The 18,209-nt window shown below is 70.7% G+C and overlaps 4 protein-coding genes across 5 annotated transcripts; 1 reads left to right on the forward strand and 3 right to left on the reverse strand.

Annotated features, from left to right (window-relative positions):
- Positions 1–1,040: 1,040 nt before the first annotated feature.
- On the reverse strand, positions 1,041–9,105 carry WDR97 (WD repeat domain 97; the record flags this gene model as incomplete). The annotated part of the gene is made up of 24 exons (XM_084229638.1): positions 1,041–1,264; positions 1,347–1,408; positions 1,596–2,176; positions 2,391–2,562; positions 2,634–2,755; positions 2,849–3,046; positions 3,129–3,314; positions 3,395–3,574; positions 3,654–3,782; positions 4,262–4,345; positions 4,420–4,545; positions 4,618–4,662; positions 4,765–4,875; positions 4,964–5,113; positions 5,211–5,271; positions 5,515–5,636; positions 5,722–5,854; positions 6,155–6,245; positions 6,315–6,551; positions 6,648–7,556; positions 7,751–7,872; positions 7,967–8,595; positions 8,715–8,842; positions 8,976–9,105. The coding sequence occupies 24 exons, from the start codon at positions 9,103–9,105 to the stop codon at positions 1,041–1,043; spliced, it is 4,932 nt and encodes a 1,643-aa protein (XP_084085764.1).
- A 167-nt stretch (positions 9,106–9,272) lies between these two features.
- On the reverse strand, positions 9,273–11,720 carry MAF1 (MAF1 homolog, negative regulator of RNA polymerase III). Its single transcript, XM_084229353.1, has 8 exons — positions 11,666–11,720; positions 10,922–11,047; positions 10,693–10,821; positions 10,462–10,627; positions 10,239–10,360; positions 10,046–10,165; positions 9,822–9,950; positions 9,273–9,720 (listed from the first exon to the last, which is right to left on the reverse strand). Exons 2-8 carry the CDS (start codon positions 11,002–11,004, stop codon positions 9,699–9,701), a joined length of 771 nt encoding a protein of 256 aa, XP_084085479.1. The 5' UTR covers positions 11,005–11,047; positions 11,666–11,720; the 3' UTR covers positions 9,273–9,698.
- Positions 11,721–12,507: 787 nt separating this feature from the next.
- On the forward strand, positions 12,508–15,212 carry SHARPIN (SHANK associated RH domain interactor; the record flags this gene model as incomplete). Of its 2 annotated transcripts, none has more annotated exons than XM_084229451.1 (9): positions 12,508–12,717; positions 12,803–12,977; positions 13,853–13,987; positions 14,058–14,199; positions 14,281–14,371; positions 14,442–14,595; positions 14,665–14,783; positions 14,871–14,999; positions 15,072–15,212. In XM_084229451.1, 9 exons carry the CDS (start codon positions 12,508–12,510, stop codon positions 15,153–15,155), a joined length of 1,239 nt encoding a protein of 412 aa, XP_084085577.1. In that variant the 3' UTR covers positions 15,156–15,212. The 2 variants fall into 2 exon arrangements, with proteins under 2 accessions (XP_084085577.1, XP_084085578.1); XM_084229452.1 differs by having other exon boundaries at positions 14,707–14,783.
- Positions 15,213–15,896: 684 nt separating this feature from the next.
- CYC1 (cytochrome c1) lies at positions 15,897–18,034 on the reverse strand (the record flags this gene model as incomplete). The annotated part of the gene is made up of 7 exons (XM_084229639.1): positions 15,897–16,237; positions 16,322–16,422; positions 16,653–16,813; positions 16,891–17,048; positions 17,136–17,262; positions 17,336–17,532; positions 17,903–18,034. The coding sequence occupies 7 exons, from the start codon at positions 18,032–18,034 to the stop codon at positions 16,133–16,135; spliced, it is 981 nt and encodes a 326-aa protein (XP_084085765.1). The 3' UTR covers positions 15,897–16,132.
- Between the last annotated feature and the right edge of the window lie 175 nt (positions 18,035–18,209).

Genomic DNA, 18,209 nt, shown 5'->3' on the forward strand with positions numbered 1-18,209 from the left:
CGGCCGGCCAGGATCGAACCGGTGCTGCAGAGGCTGCAGACAGCTTCACAGCGCGGCGCTCACCCGCCTGCGCCACCAGGGGAAGCCCCCCCCCAAATAAATTCTTTGATTTCCCTATGGAGCTGAATATCTTCTGTGTGTTCTTATCAGTTTGGTCTTCTCTTCCTCATGAGCCTTTGGCTCCTTTCCCTGCTGAGTCTTGTGCCTTATTGAGATCAATTAAAAAAATTTTAAAATACGTATTCCAGAAACGGCTGGTTTGCCAGCCTTTCCTGAGTTTGGGCTCCCTTTGCTCCCCGGGGTGTTGTATGGGAGGCAGAGGTAACCCCAGCCCGTTCTGGCCCAATGGGTGTGGATGCTGTGAGGCGACCCCCCTCCTCTGCTGGAGCCACTGCTCTGCGGTGCCTTCTAGGAGGTCACAGCTTTTTTATTTTTTATTTTTTTGGTGGGACCCACGCCCTGGCCGGAGATCAAACTGGCGCTGCGCCACCAGGGGAGGCCCCAAGGTCACAGCTTCGGGGTCGCATCCACACCTCACCTGGCCCACCGGGACTAGCGCCTGAGCTGCGAGACCGTGCGGCCCCAGCTGAGAACTGCGGAAGCGACAGTGTCTACCGTGTCCTCCTGTGTCCCGTGTCCCGAAGAAGCTAATTTTTAGAATTATCCTCTGAGGTGCTTCCTACACTCCAGGCTTCAAACCCCCTGGACACCACCCGTGAGGGCGGCCCAGCGCGTCACCTGGGAGGCTCTGCTCACCCAGGCGGGAGACCGGCTCCGAGAAGCCTCCGGGAGAGCTCCTGGCAACGCTGAGGTCCGACGCCCCTTTATTCCTCTCCAGAAAGAAGGTGGGGCCCGCGCGCCTCCCCCCTCCAGCACAAAGGCGGCCGGGCTCCCGGCCGCCCCGGTCAGCCGGCGGGGCCTGTGGCCACCGCCTCGGCCCGTCTGGGCGGCCCGCCCGGGCCTCGCCCGCAGAGGCGCCCCCCGCCCCCCGCAGCAGGCCGGGGAGCGGACGGGGCGGCGGGCTGGGCTGGTCTCCGCGTTTATTCCCGCCCCGCGCCCGGGCGGGCAGCCGCGGCGGGGCCGGGGGTCGCGCGCGCCGGCACGAAGTAGCGCTGCAGGGCGGGCTGCAGCGGCCGCGGGGGCCGGGGGCGCGCCGGCCGGGGCCAGTCCGGGGGGAAGGGCCGCAGGTCCACGCGCGGCAGGGGCAGCTTCAGCTCCCGGAGGGGGCGGTCCGCGCGCCAGGCGTCCTGGGGCCGCGTCTGGCCTGGGGGGGCAGGACGACCCCTCAGCGCGCGGCCGCGCGGGCCGCGAGCGCGCGAGGGCCGGCCCCGGGCTCGGGCGCTCACCGCTCGGCCTCCCGGCGCGCCTCCCGGCGGGGCCCTCCTGCAGCCGCGGGATGGGGTGGCGCCTGCGGGCGGGCGGGGCTGAGCAGGCCGGCCCGCCCCCGGGCCCCCGGGCCCCGGCCCCCGCCCCGCCGGCCCCGCCCCTCGGCCCCCCGGCCCCCCGGCCACCAGCCCCGGCCCCCCCGGGCCCCGCCCCCCGGGCCCCCCCGGGCCCCCCCCCGCCCCGCCCCGCCCGGGCCCCGCCCGCCGCACCGGCGCTGGGGCGGCTGGGGCAGCACCGCCTTGGGCGTCTGCGGGAGGCGCAGGCCGCGGTCTGAGGGCGGGCCCGGGCCCTCGGGGCCCTCCTGCAGGGAGGCCCACAGCTGGCCGCGCCGCTGCTCGCAGAAGAAGTTGAGGGCATCGATGGCGCTCAGGTCCACCCACTGCGCCCGGGACCACTCCGTGCGCTCCAGCGGCAGCGGCGCGCGCCCGGGCAGCACGGCGGGCGCGGAGGCGCGCAGGAGCACCCCGGGCAGGGCGGAGAAGGGCAGCAGGATCTCAGACAGCCGGTGGCGGGTGGCCCAGGGCCGCAGCGCGAGGACCAGCTGCTCGGCCTGGGGCTCAGGGGTGGCCAAGTCCGGCTCTCCGGGGGAGCCCACGATCGGAGACCTCCAGGCGATGCTTAAGGGGGTCCCAGAGTGGACTGAGGGTGTCACCGAGACGTGCACGGGCGTGCCAGAGACCCCTGACATCTGCGACAGGGTCTCCTTGGGGGGAGCGGGCAGTGCCAAGGGCTGGGAGACCTGGGCCAGCATGTCTGACAGCCTGGCTGTGGAGGGGGACAGCAGCTCCATCTGCAGGACAGGGGCCGGTGGAGGAAGCGCCTGCCAGGCCGGGGCTGCCCTCCCCACAGCAGCAGGCCCTGGCTCCAAGGCTGAACCCACACTGCAGACCCCCACCAGGGCAGGAGCACGAGGGTCCCGAGAGAGGGGGCAAGAGGAGGCACAGGCCAGGCAAGGGCTCCCCTGGGCTTGGGGAAGGCTGAGGGGAGGCCCCAGCTCTGCCCACCTGGACCTTCAGGTGCCGGGTCATCATGTCCTCCAGCTTCTGGCGGCAGCATCTGCGCAGCGAGGCCTTGGAGTGGATGTCATGGGCCTGCACCCAGCTCATCATCTCCTTGAACAGGAAGCCCTGTGGGTCCTTAAGACCCAGCCCATCCAGCAGCTTCTTGAGCTCAAACCTGGGACAGGTGTGGGCAGCTTAGCAGGGGCCTCCGGGCCGCAGGCAGGGAGGGCTGTGGAACCGACTCACCAGGAGGAGGCTGGTGAGCAGAGGAAGTAGGCCATGAGCTCCAGCACCACCTCGCTGGCATCTAGGGAACAGGCCAGGAGCAGCTGCAGCGCCAGGATCACGAACTGCCTCTGCGTGGGGTCCTGGCCCAGCCAGAGCACAGTGGTCGGTGGCGGGGTGGAGGGGGTGGGGGGGTGGGGGGGGCTGGCGCGGGATGGGGCCGGCGCGGGGCGCACCTGCAGGCTGGGGTACTGGTCCAGGTTGAGCAGGCGCATGAGGATGTCCTGCAGCCGGCTGCATAACTGGCGGCTCAGGTCTGGCATCAGCCTCAGCAGCGCCCACAGGATGTGCACGCGCTCAGTCCAGGGCACGCCCTCCAGCAGGTCCAGGAACAGGGAGGCCAGGCCCCCCGGCGTGGCCCCCTCGGGGTACATCTGCAGGGGCAGGGCGCTGAGGCCGAGACCCGCCAGCTCCTGCCGCCAGCCCCCATCTCCCAGGCGCCCGAGTAGCCCGCACCTTCAGCGTGAAGATGGGAAACAACTTTTTAAACCAGTTCTGGATGGCGAAGAAATGCAGGAAACTGGGCAGGTGCCGGAAGCGATTTTGCCTGAGTAGGCGCCGGGGCGGGAAGTGTGTCTCCACCGCCACTTTGTCATGGGGGCCCTGGCGCTCCGGGAAGGACTCCACCAAGAGCTCAGAGGGCTGGTGGGGAAGGCGCGCGAGGGGTCAGCCTGGCCCGCCCCAACCCCCTGCCCGGCCCCACCCCGGGCTGCCCGCCCTACTGGCGTCTCCGGCTCCAAGGACTCCAGCAGGTCGGAGAGCTGGCTGGGGGGGCTCTGGGAGCCGGAAGACCAGGAGAGGTACTGCTCCTCCCATGCCTGCGCCCTCGGGATCAGCTTCAGGGGCCACTTCCTGGTGTGGCGCCTGTGCAGAGGCAGCCAGAGGCTGTCCTTGCTCCTCTTCTGCGGAGGAGGCCGAGGCGTGAGTTCGCCCCCAGACCCCTAGGCTCCCTTGGGGGAGGACCCGCCCCATGGCCCTTGCCTTGCTCTCTTGGCGGCTCGCCAGCTCCGTGAGGGCTCCTTGGCCGCTGACTTTGCCCTGCGGCCATATCCGCTGCAGCACCACCGAGTTAGGCACATAGCTGGGGAAGCAGATGGGTGGCCTGGAGCACTGTGGGGGGAGCAGAGTAGGCTGGGGGGCCAGGCCTCCACCCACCCCGGGGCCTACCTCAGGTCTGCCAGAGTGGAAACTCCGGCCTGTGGATGGCAACTTTTAGAAGCCAGAAAGGGCAGGTGGGAGGTATCCACAGCTACAGAGGGCGGTCTGGGTGGCCACCAGCCGCTAGATGTCCCCAAGGGCCCAGGGCCAGTCCCAGAGCAGAGTGCCCTCAGGGAGCACGCAGAGGGCCACTAGGGAAGGGCCAGCCCCATCCGCTCTGGTCCCTGGCCCCACTAGCCCAAGGGGCCCCGCCCACCGGCACCTTCCCTGGGGGCAGAGGTCTGTTCCAGGAGTGGCAGCCCTACAGAGAGGAGCTGCAAGGACACTGACACTGGAGGGGGTGCAGGGGTGTGGCCTGTGGGTCAGGTTCAGACACAAAATTTTGCAGCAAAGTGAAAAGGGGGCCTCTATGGAGAGTGGGGGGCTCTCACCTCGTAGGACTCAATGGTGGCGGGAAAGAAGCCCCGGAGCTGGGAGAGCTGCTCCTGGGGCCGTCTCTTCAGCAGCAGGGGGACCTGGGCCGGGCGGGACAGGTGCTCAGAGCCAGCCCCGGCCTCCCTGGGCAGCCGCACCCCACCAAGCACCTCACCCTGTGCTGCAGCTGTGTGGCTGGTGGCTCTGGGACAGTGTACGTCCTCCCTCTGTGCCGCTCCTCCCGCAGCTGCAGATCCAGACTCAGCCCCAGGCAGGAGCTCAGGGAGGATCTGGCCAGCAGCTGGGGCAGGGGAGAAGTCAGGGGTGGGCGGGATCATGAGGTCAGGGCCTGGCCGGAGGGCTGAGGCCTCACCTGGGAGGCCTGGCTGTGCACCGGCTGGTAAGTGGGTGGGCTGGACTGGAGGACACCGGGAAGGTGAACCAGGCGCTGGCACAGGGCCCCTGGGTCCTGGCGGGGCCTGGCGGTTGGCACTGTTTGCTCTTCAAGGCAGAATCCCACCTGCCTGAGACTGAGGGCAGCTCTGGACACGGGGTGCACGTTCCAGGTCCCGGTCTCCCCCACGAGATCCACAGAGCTGCCCTGGTGGGGCTCCCCTCCAGCATGCATGCCCTGCAGGGGCGGCAGGGAGAGGCTGCCAGGGGTCAGTGGCCCAGGGGAAGGGAGGGGTTGGGCTGGGCTGGGGTGACCACATGCCCACCAGCAGGCCGGGACCATAGATCAGATACAGGTAGTTTTCAAAGGCTTCGCGGTGCTGCTCCCCCGAGAGCGGGCCCCGGGCCTTGGGGGTCAGCAGGCTCCACCTCAGCTGCTGGAGGTCATGGTCCCGTGCCATGAGGGCTTTCAGGTCCTGGGGTGAGGGTGGGGTCAGTCAGTCCTTCCTTTGCCTGGCCACGTGCCACCACACCAGCACAGGACTGGGACTGGGGACCTGAGTCTGCACCCACCTCCTCCAGCACGGGCGGGCAGTGGGGGACCATGCGACGGTGGGCCAGAGGCAAGGCTGTGCTGGGGACAGATAGGGAGGCACAGAGGTGGGGTCATGGGTGCATTACCCATGTAGCGGGCAGAGTGGGGCCCAGGGCCCAGGATGGCCAGGCTCCTGGCAGGGTCCAGCACACAGCGGGAGTGCAGTGCCAGGCTGGCACAGAGTGGTGGCCAGAGGGGCCAGCAGCCAGCACCTCATGAAGCCAGGGCGAGGCCCAGAAGAGTGGGGCAGCTCCCAGGACAGCGGGCAGGCCTGCAGCAGACCTGAGGCTGGCCGCCCCGTGCAGGTGAGCGAGCCTCTGCAGCTGGGCGGGGGGCAGCGACTCCTGGCCAGTCAGCGGCAGTGGAGGGTCATCCACCACTTCAGGGACTTCCTCGTGCAGCTTCTGAGGGGGAAAAGCAGCCTGGAGCCCTGTGCAGAGCCTCGTCTGCCCGCAGCAGCCCCACGTGCCCACCCTGCGCCCACTGCACCTTCACCAGGTAGGACGTAGGCAGGTAGAGCCAGTGGGACACCAGGCAGAGGCGGGAACCGATCGCCAGCACCAGGTCTCCAGCGTTACTGCAGAAGGTCAGGGCCTGCGGGGCGCCATTGAGCTGCAGGAGCCTGGGGGGCGTCGGGGCGAGAGTCCCAGTCCCTGCTTCACAGGGTGGGAAACTGAGGCACAGGAGGAGCCAGGCTCTCTGTCCCTCTCCCCTGCCCAGCCTTAGTCTCTGGTGGGAGCGAAGGTCAGAAAACCGGACCGGCTGCCCGTGGGCCCCGCCCCGCCCCGTCCGGGCCCCGCCCCCACCGCCCCGGCCCCGCCCCTCCCAGCCCGGCCCCACTCCAGGCCCCGCCCCCACCGTCCCGCCCCGGCCCGGCCCCGCCCCTCCCCGCCCCCGCCGGCCCCGCCCCGGCCCCGCCCACCGCAGCAGGCGGTTCTCCGCCGTCCAGACGCGGACCGCGCAGTCCAGGCTGGCGCTGGCGCACAGCTTGAGCGCGGGGCAGCAGCAGAGGCCTGGGGGCGGGGCTCAGGGTCAGCCCCGCGCGGGGTGGCGCCCGCTGTGCCCGCCGTCCCGCCCGTCACCTGTGATGTGGTCTGTGGGGTCGTCCTGGGGCCGGTGGTCGCAGCGGGGGCCTCGGTCCAGGCTGAACTGCGCCAGGCCGTAGGTGGCGCTGCCCGGGTCCTCGAAGGCCACGGTGACGCGCGGCCCCAGGGCGCAGAGCATGGTGGCCGGGTGGCAGGAGGCAAAGGTGCACAGCAGGCTCAGGCTCTCCTCCGCGTAGGGGAAGACCCGCCACACCTTCACCGTCAGGTCTCCTCCTGCGGGCGGGCGGGCGGGCGGGCGCGCGGGCGGGCTGGACGCGGGGCGGCGCCAGGGCCTCCCAGGCGGGCCCCGGGGCGCGGCGGGTTACCCACCCGAGGACACGACGCTGCTCCAGGTGGACGCGATGGCCGTGACGGGGCCCGGGCCGTGCGCCTCCACGCGGAAGACCGGCTTCGGGGCGCGCCCCGCCAGCACCGCCAGCGCGCCGTCCGTGTGCCCCACCACGGGCAGGAACCTGCGGCGACAGCGCGTTGGCCGGGCCCGCCGCCGCCCGCCGGCCCTCCGCGGCCCCGGCACCCACCGGTTCTTGTCTTCCCAGGGCCCGGCCTTGTCACCGAGACACAGCTCGCCCCGCTGCCGGTGCGCCATCTCCCAGGAGGCGCGCGCGCTGCTGGCGTCCCTGAGGTGGCTGTAGAGGTGCAGGGAGCAGGGCCGGGGCGCGGGGGGCGGGGGCGCGGGCACGCGGTGCAGCACGCGCATGGGGCAGCGCGCCGCGTTGGCACACACCAGGTGGCCCGCGCACGTCAGCAGCCACAGGGCCTCCCACGGCAGGCAGTAGGCCACCGCGGCTGCGCGGTCCTCGGGCTCCAGCAGCAGCGCGCTCACCGTCTTCCCGGTGGCCACAGACACCAGGTAGACCGAGCCGTCGGCGCAGGCGCAGACAAGCCGCGTGGGCAGGGGCGGGTCCAAGGGTGTGGGCAGGGTGGGTGCAACCTGCAGGTGGAGGATGGGTGCCGACAGCTGCGCCAGCAGTGAGTACAGCTCGCTCAGGCGCCACAGCTCCACGCTGCTGGCACGCAAGGACATCACTGGCCAGCCGGTGCTGGCAGGGGCCAGCAGGCTGCTCACCAGCCCTGAGGGCCCGTCGTGACCCCAGTAGCTCAGTGCCACCTCGCCCACCTGCGCAGCAGCCTGCAGGTCCCACGTGCGCAAGGTCCCGTCCTGGGAGGCTGACAGCAGGAGGCCCGAGTTCGGGAGCACTGCCAGGCAGGTCACAGGGCCTGAGGGAGAGTGCAGGTCACTCCGTGGGATCAAGGGAAGGAGCCCTCCGGCCAGACTGCCCAGCAGTCAGAAGTCTGGTTAGGGCGGGTGGAGGTTCAGGAATGCCCAGAGCTCAAGGCGGAAGAGGAGGGGGAGAAAGGGCCGGGGGAGCGGGCAGGGGCAAAGGGCCCAGAGCCTCCGTGGCTTGGTGCACCTGTGTGTCCCACAAACACCATCCGGATCTGCCAGTCAGCCTCCCAGACCTTCACGGTACTGTCCCGGGACGCCGTCACCATGGCTTCGACCTCCCCACAGTACGCCAGGTCGGAGATGGTGCTGGGCACAGGGGAGGCATGGGGCGCTGAGCACCACTGCATGCAGGCCCACCTCCCCGTCCAGATCACCTGATCCACATCCCCAGCCCCCTCACGTTTTGTGCAGATCCCGCCGCACATCTGTGAGAGCCCAGGTGTGCAGATCAAAGGTGAGCACGGAGGAGCCATAGGCCATAAAGCAGCGTGTGGCATGGTGGGGAGCCGGGGGTCCCAGAGCCAGACGCGTGAGTGTCCCTGGGAGGCTTGGTGGTGGCTGTAAGGGTGACCCACATGGCACCAGGCGGCGGCCCCCTAAACGGAACTTCCAGAGGGCCAGGGTGCCGCCTGCTTCTGCCACCACCAGCAGACCCAGGTAGGGCACCGGCAGGCAGCATGTGGGCTCATGGCCCGCCACCATGCCCGCCCCTGGCTGGCTCAGCCACAGCAGGCTGAGGTCAGGCCGCAGCATGGCCAACCCCACGGGGCCCCAGCCCACAAAGCGGCTCACTGCACCCAGTGGGGCCCCCACCGCCGCCAGCCCAGTGAGGGCCACAGGAGCCAACAGCTTCTTCAGCATCCAGCCGTCCTGTCTGTGCAGGTGCAGGCCGCCCGCACCATCCAGCACCACGAAGCGCTGGCCCGCCAGGTCCTGCGCCACGGCCCTCAGGCCAGCCGCCACCGCCAGACAGCGCAGGGGCTCCAGCCCGTGGGTCAGGCGCCGGGCCCGCAGCTCCTCTCTCTTCTCCTGCGGTCAATGGGGCGGAGCTGGGGCAGAGCACCTGCTGGGGGAGGCCCAGAGCCCCAGCGGCCAGTGCAGGGGAGGGGACGCGAAAGGGGGCAGCGGAGGCCCTGAGCAGAGCACACCTTCTCCACGTAGCTGCGCAGGCCGACGCGCAGCAGCAGCCACAGGGTGCGGGCGCGGTCCCGCAGGCTCTTGCTTTGCCACCCACGGCTCCTGGTGAAAAGGCCCAGGAGCGGCTTCGTGAACGGCTCTGCGGGGGGCGGCGGGGCGCTGTCACGCCGTGGCTGGGCAGCGGGCCGGCGGGGGGGGGGGGCCAGGGCCCCCAGGCCCGCTGGGAGGGGGCACGGCGGCAGCCCCTGGGCGGCTGGGCCCAGCCCGCTCACCGCTCTTTTCCCGGGGCACCCCCGGGTCCGGGATGTCACAGCCATCAGCGTCATACAGGCCCGGGTCCTGCGCCAGGCTGCCGTCTCCCGCCGAGAAGGAAACGTTTGCACCCACCACTTCCGGCTCCATTTACGCGGAGGGTCCAGGCCAAGGCTGCTCAACAGCCCACAGGCCGCCGTTGCTAGGTGACGGGACGACGCCGGCCCCGCCCCCCTCCGCCCCGCCCCCACGCGCGCGGCAAGAGCAGGCTCCGGGTAAGTCACGAAACTTTTATTGGAAACAAACGAGCTGCAGCAAAGTGACACTCAGTGCACGCGGCCCGGCGGGCAGGAAAGGGGTCCAGGCGGGCGCCGGGCAGCCCAAGCCTGGGTGGATGACCACTGGGGCCTGCTTGCCGGGTCTTGGGCCCTTTGGGCCGGAGTGTACAGACCCAGGCCTGGCCCAGTACAAAATACAAAAATAAACTCTGGGGTTCAGCTGCCCCTGCTGTGTCAGTTCCGGGGCAGGCCTGTGCTGGCCCGTCCAATCAAGGGAGGACAACAGGACCCAGTGGGGTGAGTGGACATCCACAGGCTGCAGCCAAAGGGCTAGGTGGGCACGGCCTTGTGCGGCTGTGGCTGTGCCAGGCCCCCGCCGGCAGCTGGGGAGGTCCTGGGGCCGTCCCGGGGCAGGACCAGGCGCCTGTTGAAGCTGGGTGAAGCTGGGGCCTCTGCTCCTGCCCCTCACATACAGATCACGGGGACCCTGGGCAGAGGCAGGTGACGGTAAGTGGGGAAACCCAGAGGAGACCCCGCCCTGCCAGCCCAGCCTGGCAACAAGGACCCGGCCGCCACCAGCATGGGCACCTGTCCTCCTCTGCGGCACCGGTCCCCTCGGGTGCGCCCTCGCTGCCGCCACCTCCGCTCCCCTCCTCCTCCTCTCCCAGCTCCATGTCCAGCTCGTTGCCCACCTCCGAGGGCGTGTAGGTGGAGCCGCTGCAGCACATGGGGGAGCCAGTCTTAGGACCGCCCACCCCTCGGCTGCGACGGGGCCCACAGGGGGTGTCGGGGAGGGCGGCGCCCAGGCCCACCTGATGGAACGGCAGCTGAAAAAGACGATGCGCTTCAGCCGCTTGTTGTAGAAGAAGTAGTTGAAGGACCAGAGGCTGCCATCCTCCCCGAAAGGGTCCGAGTCCAGGTCCGGGTTGTAGCTGGGGGCGGGGCGGGTGGGGTGTGAGGGGCGCCCCAGCATGCGCCTGGGGTGCCCACAGGGACGCCGCCCACCTGTAGATGTCGCACTCGGCCAGACAGATCTCCTCGTCCACCGCGTCCCACAGCTGCGGCTTCAGAGCCTTGAAGTCGTCCCGCACGGCAGAAAACAGGCTGCAGTTGACGGCGTTCACCACCTGGAGCAGTCACAGTGGGGGCTGGGCAGGGGGGGGCCACGGGAAGGGGGCAGTGGGGACGGCGGTGGGGCTGCGGGCGCCCTCCCCCGCCCGGCCCTCACCCAGCTGAGGCTGGGCTCCCGGCTGAACTCGTGGCTTCGGGCTGTGCTGAAGTCATAGTCGGGCCGGAAGGACTCGTTGAGCGTGGCGATCAGGTAGAAGAGGGTCTTGCGGCTACACTTGTCGCTGAGGGGACCCTCGTCCTCGCCGCCTTGGCTCTTGCTCAGCCTGTGGAGAGAAGAGTCAGCAGCGGCTGCCCTGCAGCCGGGCACGGCAGGCTCCACCTGGCTCACCTGCTGGGACTGAGGCCCGAGGTCTGGGGCGGGGACAGCGCCTCCAGCACGTGCGGCTGGCCCTCCTGGCAGAACTGCTTGAACATGTGCTTGTCGTCCCCCGCCATCTTGCAGGAGTAGCTCTCGATCCTACAGGCACAAGCAGGCCATAGGGCACGTCATGCTGCGGACTGGGCTTGCGGCCACCACTGTGTCACCTGAGATACTGTCCCTAGAGCCCCAGCCTCACCTGCCAATGATGTGGGCGTCACCAGTCTCCACGGTCAGCTGCGAGTTGATGGCCTCGAAGCTGGAATTCTCCAACAGCTTCATGTCCTTGGCGAAGGGGTGCTGTGCTCGTCGGGGCTGGTGCGGCCTGAGGACGGGACAGTCAGTGGGCACCTGGCCCCCAGAGCTCCTCCTTCAACCCTCCTCCCTAAGTGGAGCGGGCAGGCTGGCCAGGCTGGGGGCGGGGAAGTCCTGTTACAGGAGGCTGCACGTTACAGCCCCGCCCCTGAGCCACGCCCCCTGCACCCCCTCAAGTCCCGCGGCTGCATTGGGGGCCCTTGGGGCTCTTGCTCAGCCTGGGGCTGCCGGTTTAGCCTCGACACCCCCCAGGCGACGGAAAGGCTCCCCTGCTCCATGAGGTCACTGAGCCCGCGGCGAGCAGTGACTCCTGCAGCCCCGCAGCGGCCCGCCTTCTCGGCCGGGGTGGGAACCGCAGTGTGTCGGGCTCGGGCCGGCGGTCACCTGGACGCGGCCCCTAGCGGGGGAAGGGGCAACCCACAGGCTCCCCCGTTGGTCTCCACAGGTGCACCTAGTTTCTCTGGGCGCCAACGAACCGAGTGGGCGCCCGACCCCGCAGGGCCCGTCCGCGGAGAACTACAAGTCCCAGAGGGCAGCGCGTCGGGTGCGCACGCGCGGCGGCGCGAGGCCTGCTGGGGGCCGTAGTCCCGGAGCCCCGAGCCGGCGCCGGGCACAGCCAGACACCCACCTGCTTGGCTGGGCTCAATCGGGCCGGGCCGGGCCGGGCCGGGCGGCGCCGGTGCCGGTGCGAAGGCGGTGCGGACTCCGGGGCTCGCGGGCTCCTCAGGACCGGAGGGCGGCGCCGCAGCCTCCGCTCGGGCCGCACTGTATCCGGGGGAAGCTCCGCGGCGACGTCCCGTTACTCCCGGCCCCGCCGGCCCGTCCGGGCTGCCACCGCGACATAGCCTCGCCCCTGCACGGCGCCCGCCGACCGCGACCGACCTGCCCGCCGACCGCACAGACCGCCCAGCGAACGAGCCAGCGACCTCTGCCTCCCTCGGCCGGACAACAACAAGCGTCCGCAAGGCCCGGCCCTACGCCCCTGAATGGCCCGCTCCCGCGGCGGGGATCCAGAGCGCGGGCAGCCATTGGGGGCGATGCCGCCACTCAGCCGCTGTCCCTACTCCTACTGGCTGTGGGCCCTGCCCGTCACTCATCTCGGCGTGGAGCCCGCCCTCCTCCTTGGCGCTCATTGGCCCGGCCCCTCTTCGCCCCTACCCCGAAGGCCCGGGTTCCGGCGCGGGTCCCGCCCGAGCCTCCGGGGCCGAGGGCCGACGCCCGCCTCCCCGCCGTGCCTGCGCCCCCGCCCCTGACCGCCCCGGCGTGCCGGCCTGCAGGCCCAGCCTGGCCTGCCGGTGTCCGGGCGTCCTGGGGCCGCGTCCCTCTGGGCAAAGCGGGGGGCTCCGGCTCGGTCCGTAGCGGCGCTTGCCGGAACCCCAGGTTCGCGGCCTGGGTTTCCGGCCGGCGGAGGCGCTCGGCGGCCGGGCGCACGGAAGCGGCTCGGAGGACCCGGCCGAGAGCGGACCGGACATGGCGCCGCCGGCGGGCGGGGCGGCGGCGGCCCCGGGCTCGGGCTCGGGCTCGGGCTCGGCCGCCGTGCTCCTGGCCGTGGACGCCGCGGTGCGGCCCCTGGGCGCGGGCCCGGACGCCGAGGCGCAGCTGCGGAGGCTGCAGCTGAGCGCGGACCCCGCGCGGCCGGGGCGCTTCCGGCTGGAGCTGCTGGGCGCGGGGCCCGGGGCGGTGAGTGCCGCCCGCTCCGCTCGGCGCGCGGGTGTCCGGCGCGGGGCCCGCGGGCGCGGCGGCACTGAGCGCGTGTCCCCCGCAGGTCGGAGTGGAGTGGCCCCTGGAGTCGGTCTCCTACACCGTCCGCGGCCCCAGCCAGCACGAGCTGCAGCCTCCGCCCGGGGGCCCGGGGGCGCTCAGCCTCCACTTCCCCAACCCTCAGGACGCTCAGCGCTGGGCAGCCCTGGTCCGAGGCGCCGCCGTGGAGGGGCAGCAGGGTCAGTGCTCACGCGGGCGCCGGCGCGTGTCGTCCTGGGGAAAGGCGGACGCGGGGGAGGGTGGTAGCGCAGAGCGGGGCCCACCTCGGCGAGCTGGGGTCTGGAAAAGAGCGAGAGATGGGCCCCGGCCAGAGCCGGATCCTGGGGCAGGACAGGAGGCAGCCTGTCCCCCCTGCCCGCGCGGCCCGTGTCTCCGCAGGGGAGACACAGTAGATGGGGCCCTGCGCGGGGGAGAGGACAGGCGGGCGGGGAGAGGGTGCCGGTGGCAGCAGAGGACACCTGCGTCTCGTGACCAGGGGCCAGCAGGTGCAGAAGCTAAGATGAAGAGTGCATAGGATCGTTGGGGTTCCTCGGGGCTCCTCGGAGGCCTGGCACTGAGTGCTTGGGAGCCCAGACCCCCTCAGAGCCCAGGGCCGCAGTGGGGCTTTCAGCTGCAGCAGCACCTGCGGGTGTCTCAGGAGCAGCAAGGTGGGGCAGACAGCAGCACCCCCTGCTGTAGAGACAGCTGGTGGCCTGCAACTTGGGGTGGCCTGTGCCAATGAGGCCCCTGCAGGGCTACTGGTGGGCAGGAAGGGACAGGCTCCTGAGGCCCGGCCTTGGTTCTCTGCAGGGCTGAGGGGACATCCCTCACTGGCAGACAGGGCCTGTGGGAGTCTCTGGGAAGGGGCATAAGGAGTGGGCAGATGGGCCCAAAAGGACTCCTGAGCCCAAGGGCTGGCCAGCTGCAGCTCTGAGGGATCAGCCGGGGCCCAGGTACAGTCAGGGCAGAGGAGGCAAAGGTGCTGGAAGCTGAGCTCAGAATAAAGCCTGGGGGCTCAGTCAGCTGGGGGCCGGCTCTTGGGAGTCCAGCACCCACCTCACCGCTTCCCTCCTAGGCAGTGACAGCCCTCACGCAGCCCTGGGCTGGGAGGTGGGCCCTGCTTCCCCTCCCAGTTCCTCTGAAGTGCCGCTACCCAAGGTGCCCCTGCCCAAGGCAGACCCGCCCTGGAGTCTAGACTCACTGGAGAAAGGTAAAGGCGGGTGATGGGGGTTGGGGAGGGAGCGGCCTGTGCCCATCTGCATGGCTCCTCCTTCCCGCAGAAGACCTGGCGGGGCGGCTGACCCGGGCCATCGAGGGTGGGGACAAGAAGGGGGCAGCCCAAGCAGCAGCTGTCCTGGCCCACCATCATGTGGCTCTCAGCATCCAGCTGCAGGAGGCCTGCTTCCCTGCTGGCCCCATCAGGTGAGGCCTGGACCTCCTCCCACCCCCAAGCCCTGTCCCTGGCCCCAGACCGCCACCCTCCCTGACCACACTGTGGCGCAGACTTCAGGTCACCGTGGAAGATGCCGCGTCCTCCGCCCACGTCCCGCTGCAGGTGTACCCACACTGCACCGTCGCTGCCCTCCAGGACCAGGTGGGCACAGGGCCCGGGGGCCCTGCTGGGTGGGGGCTGTGGGACCCTGCTGACGCTGCCGTCTGCCCAGGTGTTCTCGGAGTTGGGCTTCCCGCCGGCCGTGCAGTGCTGGGTCATCGGGCAGTGCTTGTGTGTCCCCGAGCGCAGCCTCGCCTCCTACGGGGTCAGGCGAGACGGGGACCCTGCTTTCCTCTACCTGCTCTCAGCCCCTCAAGAAGCCCCAGGTCAGTCCAGGCTTGCAAGGGGGGAGTGGGGGGGTGCCATCCGAAGCTGAGTCCCATCCCTCCCCCTAGGATGCAGCCCTCGGCGCGCACCAAAGACACGCGGGGGCCTAGGCCGCCTGTTCTTTCAGTCATCAGGGCCGCCCTGCACCCCTCAGCCGCCCAGCTCCAGCCCCCCCAAACCCCCCCAGGTAGGCAGGGGCCCGGGTCCATTGGGCTGGGTGCTGTGGGCACTGGACCAGCAGGGTTGCGCTGCAGCGTCTGTCCCCGCCCCCCAGGCCGGCTGGGCCTGCTCTTCCTGCACCTTCATCAACGCCCCGGGCCGGCCTGGCTGCGAGATGTGCAGCGCCCAGAAGCCCTGCATCCAGGACCCCCTTCCTGCAGCCCCCACTCAGCAGCTGCTGAAGGTACCAGGGGACCGGCAGGGTGTGGGGACAGGGCGCGGAGCAGGAGTAACGACCCATCTCCCCCCACCCCAGGTCACAAGGAGAGAGGACGGCCCTTCCCTCCCAGGCCCGAGGCCCTTGGAACCCGGGCTGAACCTGGCGGGGAAGCTCTGCTGACTGCCTCCGAGGGCTGGCCGGGCTGGCGGAGGCCATTAAAGCCACTCCTGAGCCAGAGCGCCTGTGTGCCTGTGTGCAGAGCGTGACCCCGCGCGGCTCACTGGCCGGGGGCTGGGCAGAGGCGGGGCTCCCGAGGAGCATGACCCCAAGGGCTGTGGGACCCTGGCTGCGCCCGCGCGGGCACACCCCTTCGTGCCCTACCCTTGTTCTTCCTGGACTTTGTCCATCACTGCCCTGGGTTGCTCTAGCCTGGATCACACTCTTCCCGGGGATGAAAAAAGCTTGGAAAGCAGGTGCCCTGAGCTGCTAAGGCCATGCCCCTCAGCCACTGCCCACCGCCAGGCTATTTGGCCCCACACCCTGGCTGTGCTACGGGTTGCTAGAAACAGGTCGTATCTGGGGACCCCCCCACACACCTTGTGTCCCTGGTCGGTGGACAGCACCTGTAGCTGTCCAGCTGGGAGGCATGGCAGGTGCAGGCCGTCCACGGTCTCCCTCCTCTCCAGCCACTACCTGGCCCCAAACACCAGAACAGCTTTTGCAACCACTCGAGGCCAGGCTCTGCCCCTGTAGAGATGCTGCCTCGGGTTCTCTCTGCCCTCGGGTGGATATTTGGCTGACTGGATCAGCAGGTTCCCAGGCAGGACCAGGCCCACTCCCCTCTAACCAGGTGGTCCCACGCCGGGGGTAGCCGGCCACCGCCTCCCAGAGTTTTGAAGTCGAGTCACAGTCCCAGAATCCCCTGTGCACCCACACTCCCCGAAGCCATGGCTAAAGAGTGTATTTTGAGAAACTTAATTTATTCCCATGGTGGGGGCTGAAGAATCTGGAGTTAGAGCCTGATCTCCCGCCCCTCCCCTCATGTCCCAGAGAAAGAGGGGCTCGGTGGAGAGGGCCCGCTGAGGCCTCAGAGGCCCAGGGTGGCTCCTTGGCTAAGGGCCCACTTAGGCAGGACAGCAGACAAGCATCGGGCGAGGTCACTTGGGTGGCCGATAGGCCAGCTTCCGGCTCTTGAGAACAGACCACTTGTGCCTCTTCATGGCGTAGATCAGCGGCAGCAGCAAGCCCATCATCATCAGCATCTGGGGGGAGGCATGCTCAGAAGGCACCACAGACCCTGCCCAGCCCCCAGCCCTTCGCCATGCCCGCTGTGCCCCGGCCCTTACCTTGAGCCCCATGCGTTTGCGATGGTCGTGCTCTGGCTCAGACGCCCAGCGCAGGAAGGTGCACACATCTTTGGCTACCTGGGACATGGTTGCTGGGGTGCCTAGGCCAAGGGCAAGTGGGTGAGGGCTGTCCGAGGGGGCCACTGCCCACCGTGGGGTGACCCTGGGAGCGTCCCAAGAAGCTGCTCAACATGTCCGAAGGAATGGGACCCCACCCCACCACAGGGGGGCCCGGGCTACATGGGGCTCCAGCAGGCAGGTGCTGTCCACGTGGGCCCAAGAACATCGGGAAATGGACCCAGCCTGCCCACCCCGGGGTGGAGCCTCTCACCATCGTCAAACTCCAGGACCTCGTTGTAGATGGGAGGAGCCATACCAATGGCCTGGCCGGGAAAGTACGGGTTGAAGTAGAGGCCTTCCCGCAGCGACACCCCAGTGGGCGGCTCGCAGTAGCCCGTGAGCAGGGAGAAGACGTAGTCCTCGCCGCCGTGCCTGCACCGAGCAAGCGCCAGTTCCTGACACCAGGCCAGCCTCCCCGCCCCCCGCTGGCCGGCGGGTGGCCCACCTACCTAGCTCGCACGATGTAGCTGAGGTCGGGGGGCAGTGCCCCATTGTTAGCTGCTCTAGCGGCCTCGGGGTTGGGGTATGGCTTGGGGAAGTAGTCAGACAGCTTTCCTGGCCGCATGAACATCTCCCCATCCTCATTGGGGCCGTCCTGTACCTCCACCTGCCACCAAGAGCCGGTCACAGACCTGGTGTCCACCCGTCCACCACAGCGGGAGCCCCCCCCAGGTCCTCCACTGCCTGCCCGCACCTCCTCGGCCAGCGCCTTGGCTTCTTCCTCCGTGTAGCACACGCCCACCAGGTGGCGGTAGGCCACGTAGTCCATGCTGTGGCAGGAGGAGCACACCTGCTTGTACACCTGGAAGCCCCTCCGGATGCTGCGCAGAGGGCCAGGGTTAGGCGCACGGAGGCGGCGCCCGCCCTGCCCGCCGGACACGCCCCCGCCCACACCTGGTGTGGTCCAGCGACGACAGGGGGCCGCGGTGGGACCAGGGGAAGCCGGGGGGGTGCAGCTCCAGGTCGCTGGCGCTCACGGCCGAGTGCAGCGCCGCCGCCAGCCCCGCGCCGCCCGCCGCCAGCACGCCCAGCGCCGACAGCAGCACCTTGCGGCCCCGGGGCAGGCCGGGCCTCGACGACAGGGACGCCGCCTGCAAGAGCCGCGCTCAGCGCCCGCACGACGCCGGCGCCCTTGGGCCCGCGACCGCGCCAAGGTCAGGCGCCGGCCGGCCCCCGAGGTCACACGCCGGCCGGCCCCCGAGGTCACGGCGGGGCGCGCCCGTCGGCACCGGGGCCGGCCCCGCGCCCGCCCGCCCGCCCGCCCGCCGCCCCGAGCCCCGCGGGGCGTCCCCGCCGCCCGAGGAGCGGCCGCGCCGCCCGCCGCCGCGGCCCGCAGGCGCGGGAGCCCGAACGGCGCGGGCCCGGGGCGAGGCCAGCTTCGCGCGCCGCCGGACTCGCGCGCCCCGCCGTGACCTTCACGGGCTGCGGGGCCGCGCGGCGGCCGGGGCCGCCCGGGCTCACCTGGGGCGCCCGCAGCGGGAGCTGCCCGGGCCGCGCGCCGCACAGCAGGCCCCGCGCGCGCGCGCCCGGCATCCCCGCGCCGCGCGGGCCCAGCACCGCCCCGCGAAGCGAAGCCGCCGCCGCCGCCGCCATCTTGGCCCTCTTCAGCGCGGCCCCCGCTCCCGTCGGCCCCCGCGGCGGCACTGGCGCTCCCTCTCGCGAGAGCGGGGAGCGCGGGCGGGCGGGGCGCGGGGGTGGGGCCAGGGCAAGGACAGGGGGCGGAGCCTGGGCCGGGAGCGGATGCGAGCCCGGTGGAGCCGGAGGGAGG

This window comes from Talpa europaea, assembly GCF_964194135.1.
Source record: "Talpa europaea genome assembly, chromosome: 3".
Lineage (NCBI taxonomy): Eukaryota > Metazoa > Chordata > Mammalia > Eulipotyphla > Talpidae > Talpa > Talpa europaea.